The sequence below is a fragment of the Euprymna scolopes genome, chromosome 46 (genome assembly GCF_053919585.1).
Source record: "Euprymna scolopes isolate OS-2025 chromosome 46, ASM5391958v1, whole genome shotgun sequence".
Taxonomy (NCBI): domain Eukaryota; kingdom Metazoa; phylum Mollusca; class Cephalopoda; order Sepiida; family Sepiolidae; genus Euprymna; species Euprymna scolopes.
The window spans coordinates 67,085,480-67,090,820 of NC_136527.1; the positions used below are offsets into that span (position 1 = coordinate 67,085,480).

At 40.9% G+C, this 5,341-nt stretch overlaps 1 protein-coding gene across 1 annotated transcript; it reads left to right on the top strand.

The window, feature by feature from the left end:
• The first annotated feature begins 1,983 nt into the window (after positions 1-1,983).
• On the top strand, positions 1,984-2,535 carry LOC145270150 (uncharacterized). The gene has a single exon (XM_080125761.1). The coding sequence runs from the start codon at positions 1,984-1,986 to the stop codon at positions 2,533-2,535; it is 552 nt and encodes a 183-aa protein (XP_079981887.1).
• The last annotated feature ends 2,806 nt before the right edge of the window (positions 2,536-5,341 follow it).

Below are 5,341 nucleotides of genomic sequence, written 5' to 3' on the forward strand. Positions count from 1 at the left end.
AACCGCCTGCCACACCTAGTTGCACCTATAGCTGGAGACCATAGCATTAGGGTACGTGACACTCAAGCCAAGAAAACAATAAAGAAATATGCTGACAGAAAAGTATACGTAAAGCCCAATAATCTGAGTGTAGGTGACACCGTCGTTGTAAAAAGCGACCACACTTCAAAGGCACACACCTAACCCATTAACCATAACAAAAAAAGGGATCCATGATTACTGCCACACACAAGGACAACCAAATTACAAGAAATGCCAGCTTCTTCAAAAAAATCCCTAAGCCACTAAGAAACCTCACACATGACCCACCTGAATACTCTTCATCTGAAGATGAGGGACATATGCATGTGACAGCATCACCAAAATCTAAAGAAAACCAGGGACAATACTCTTCAAACCTCAGACGCTCAGGCCGCACAAGACGGTCACCCAAAAGATTTGATTGCTAAATGCTAGAAATACCCCTGTACATAATAATGCATAATTATCATTTTCTTTCCCTTAGGTTGACAGATGCTTCCCTCCGACCCAGCAACGCAAACACTCCAGTCACACCACGCATGAACAAACTCCTTGATGAATATAAAAAAAATAATAATAAAATAAACTCTTTAAAAAAAAAAAAGAAGAGCATTGTAATGTCTTTACCAAATAAAGGGAGACCACCGCAGGTGTCACAGGAGTTACGGCCCCTGGCGACATCCGGGTGGTGGTCAGTCTGATATCCACCGAGCACGATCTTCCTCGTTCGTTTTCTCTCTCTCGTCAATCTCCGTCCATCCTACAACCTCACTATGGTAATAACCGATATCTAGCAAGTATCGGTTACTTACCATAAGGATTATCACATCCTCCAATGTCAGTTTTGATAATGATATCTTGAACTATTTAACAATTGCTTACAACTAAAGAATAAAATATTGCAAAACATTTAAACTGCATCAGTATGATATTCTTTTCTTCCAATGATCTCATATTGAAGTAAAACATCTGGCAATTATATGAAGGCGCATCAGCCCATATAAAGATAATATAAAAATGGACTATAGCAAAATAATGGCATCATCATCGACACCATGAAAATTTTACTGGTTTCTTGATTGTTCATTACAGGAATTACAATCACGCTAGTGTACAATCAACCTCATGTAATCTTAATAATACCATCATATAGAAATATATATTGTGATCATATACTTCAATAGCTTTGCGAATGTTATATTCTAATAACAATAAAGATGCAGTAAAAAATATGCCAAACTAATTTATAAGATTTTCAACAGCTGCTGATGGGGAAAGGGGATGTTATTTTGTTTATAAGTCCTTATCTCAACTGACACGGTAAGACGTGTGTGTAGAGTCAGTGTCAAAGACAGGACAGACTACATTTATTACTATTAATTTTGTAATCACTCCAGTCAATTCCATCTGATATAAGATTTAACATTGAGAAAAGTAATCAGCGCCAATCAAATTGTTCTGTTTTACTCAATTGGAAAAGCTTAGTCTAACAACTAATACTAAACTAACTACTCACAAAATAGTGAAGTAAATTATACTTTCTGATTTGGAGACTTCAATATCAGCGTCAATTCTAAAAAGACTGTTTAAGCCATCAATTTTGATAATATTCGTACAAAAGAGATAAAACATTAAACCACTGACATGAAATAGATTCGTTAGTTTGAAATCAGATCTAACATTTTCTTGATATGTTTTTAAAAACAAATTAAAAAATGAAATGAACTGACTTGAAAATAAAAGAACTATTCTTTTTCTTCCCTACCCCGAATTACCTGCCCTGTTCCTCTCTTCTTCTGGGAACAGTAGTAGTAGTAGTAGCGATCGGCCATCTTTCTTTCCCCCTTGTTTTTTTTGCCGGCGCTCTTTTTAGCTGAATCAAGCTTTATACAAGCTATATAAATCTTCAGTCTCATTTCGTCACACATCTACACAACAATTTATTCAGCTAAAAAGTAAAAGATGGAAAAATATCTGAAACCAGATCGACTAGTTGTGGACGCCAGTAAATCGGACGCGGCACACACATGGAATCACTGGAAAAAATCTTTTCACATCTTTCTTGACGCGGTCTCTACAACTATATTCAAATATATATCGGACATGGACGATTACAACACTGCTATGGATATTCTCGAAGCTGTGTTTGTGCAGCCTAAAAATACTATATTCTGCAGAAATTTACTGGGTACTCGTCTTCAACAAACGGACGAAAGTGTAGACCAATATTTACAGGCCCTTAATAAACTCGCCAAGGACTGCGAGTTCCAAGCCGTCACAGCTACTCAGGCGAAGGATAACTACGCCAGAGACGCCTTTATCAATGGAATTTCTTCCAATCATATACGACAGAGACTCCTGGAGAACAAGAAGCTGGATTTAAGCACGGCGTATGACCAGGCTTTAACCCTCGAAATGGCGCAAAAGCAATTAGCCTCTTACTCCCTACAGAACTCTCTGAATGCATCTGACTCCACTGTCCGGTCCGAAGTTACAGAGAGTGATGACCAGTGAGTGTGGTGAGGGACGCACTATAGCTGCTGCCTCGGGATAAAAATGCTTCTTCTGTGGGAACCCGAGACACGATAGATTTAGGTGCCCTGCCCGAAGCTCCGTTTGCAAGAATTGCAACAAGAAAGGACATTTTGCTCGTGTCTGCCGATCCCTTACAGCAGCCGCTATACATCACGGTGAGTCGATTCTTACAATTTTACAGAGAGTCTATCTCACTCATCGTTGTGTGGTAAAATTAAGGGCAAGTCTGTTAATATACTCATTGATACGGGAAGCTCGGAAAACTTCATTCATCCTGATAAGGTGAAAAGGCTGGGACTGTCGACCATGGCAAGTTCGAGAAAATTTTTTATGGCTAGCAGTTCGCATTCGTCCTCTACTCTCGGGCATTGCATAGTATCCCTCAATTTGGGCGGAAGAAAATATGATGATGTCAAACTAGCTATTATGGCCGACTTATGCTGTGACGTCATCCTCGGACATAATTTCTTGCGCCAGCACTCTTCTGTGAAAATACCTTTTGAAGGACCGATCTCCCCTCTTACGATTTGTGGATTGACAGCAATTAATAATATCCCTTATCCTTCTCTGTTTATGAACCTAACCCCCGACTGTCGTCCAATAGCAGTAAAATTAAGGAGGCAGAGCCTACCAGATGCTAAATTCATCAAATCTGAAATATCGTGCATGCTGAAGGAAGGGATTATCGAACCCTCTCAGTCTCCATGGCGAGTTCAAATGCTTGTGATATCCCTTGATAACCACAAGAAGAGACTCGTAGTAGATTATTCCCAGACAATAAACAGATTTACTCTTCTGGACGCTTATCCCCTACCTCGGATAGAGGACATGGTAAACGAGATTGCTTGTTATAAAGTATTAAGCACTCTGGATTTAACCAGTGCGTATCACCAGGTTGCCATCAGACCAGAAGAAAGAAAATATACTGCATTCGAAGCTGCAGGGAACCTCTACCAATTTTGTCGGATACCTTTTGGAGTGACCAATGGGGTAGCTAGCTTCCAGCGAGTTATGGATGACATAATCAAGCAAGAAGACCCTAAAGGAACTTATGCCTACATTGACAATGTCACTATCTGTGGCCAAAACCAGGCAGAACATGATAACCATCTGAAGCAGTTCATAAATAGCGTGGATAAGTACGGTTTGACACTGAATAAAAACAAATGCTATTATTCGCTTAGCTCTGTGAATCTGCTCGGATATACAATAAGCAGTGGTTCAGTAAGACTCGACCCCGACAGACTCAAGGGATTGGTGGACCTCCCTCTACCTCTAGATCATATTTCTCTTCGGCGAGCTATGGGGATGTTTTCCCACTACTCCAGGTGGATCTCAAACTTTTCAGAAAAACTACATCCTTTAACTAGGGTCACCCACTTTCCCCTCATCGAGGAACAAACGGGGGCATTCAAGCATCTGAAGAAAGAAATTGCAAAAGCATCCCTGGTAGCCATAGACTCAACTCTATCATTTGAGGTCGAAACAGATGCTTCAAAACATACCATCGCCGCCTCGCTCACCCAAAATGGTCGCCTGTGGCTTTCTTTTCTAGGACTTTAACATCTGCTGAACAGAAACACTCTTCAGTTGAAAAAGAGGCCTACGCTATCGTAGAAGCCATTCGAAAATGGCGACATCTACTACTTGGAAAGCATTTTAAACTTGTCACGGATCAAAAATCTGTTTCTTTTATGTTCAACCCCAAAAGCAAGAGCAAAATAAAAAATGAGAAGATCACAAGATGGAAGCTAGAACTCGCCTGCGACTACGCCTTAACTTATCGTCCAGGAAAACAAAATGCAGTTGCAGATGCTCTATCTCGAATTTGCTCAGCCACAATTTCTATCGAGAAACTATACGCTCTGCACAGGAATGTGTGTCACCCTCGAGTAACCCGAATGGTGCACTTTGTTAGAAGCAAGAATATGCCATACTCCGTAGATGATGTAAGAGCGGTAACCAGATCATGCCAGATCTGTTCTGAGATAACGCCTAGATTTGTTAAAACTCCGCCTCAAACGCTGATTAAGGCAAGTCAACCCTTTGAGAGGTTAAGTATAGACTTTAAGGGACCTTTGCCAACAAATTCTCGAAATCGATTTTTGCTAACTGTAGTAGACGTAGACAAATACTCTCGTTTCCCTTTTGCTTCCCCTTGTGCAGATGTCTCGGCAGCAACTGTCAAGAAACACCTTACCAGTCTATTTTCTATTTTCGGAAATCCTTCATACATACATTCGGATCGTGGCACTGCTTTCATGTCCGACGAACTCAAGGAATTCCTTCTCTCTCGGCGCATTGCTACCAGTCGAACAACTGCATTTAATCCACAAGGCAACGGCCAAGTGGAGAGATATAACGGAATCATCTGGCAAACAGTTAGCCTCGCTCTACGATCGAACAATCTCCCCATAACTAGCTGGGAAAAGGTGCTAGATGTAGCACTACACTGCATATGCTCATTGCTCTCTACCGCCTCCAACTGCACCCCTCATGGACGTCTGTTTAATTTCCAAAGGAAATCTGCGTCTGACAATTCTATACCAACTTGGTTAGCCAAATCAAAATCTGCGCTCCTGAGACGCCATGTACGCGGAAGTAAATATGAACCCTTAGTTGAGACAATGGAAATTCTGGATCTCAATCCGAACTATGCGTATGTGCGACTTAATAATGGGCGAGAAACGACAATGTCACTACGCCATATTGCACCACTTGGTGACGAAAACAACTATTCACAGCCTGAACTTGCTGCTATGGAGGACCCTATCAAGTCTAGCCT

Bases quoted from the DNA above. Each gene is read 5' to 3' on its own strand.
- LOC145270150 (XM_080125761.1), top strand. From the start codon at position 1,984: ATGGAAAAATATCTGAAACCAGATCGACTAGTTGTGGACGCCAGTAAA.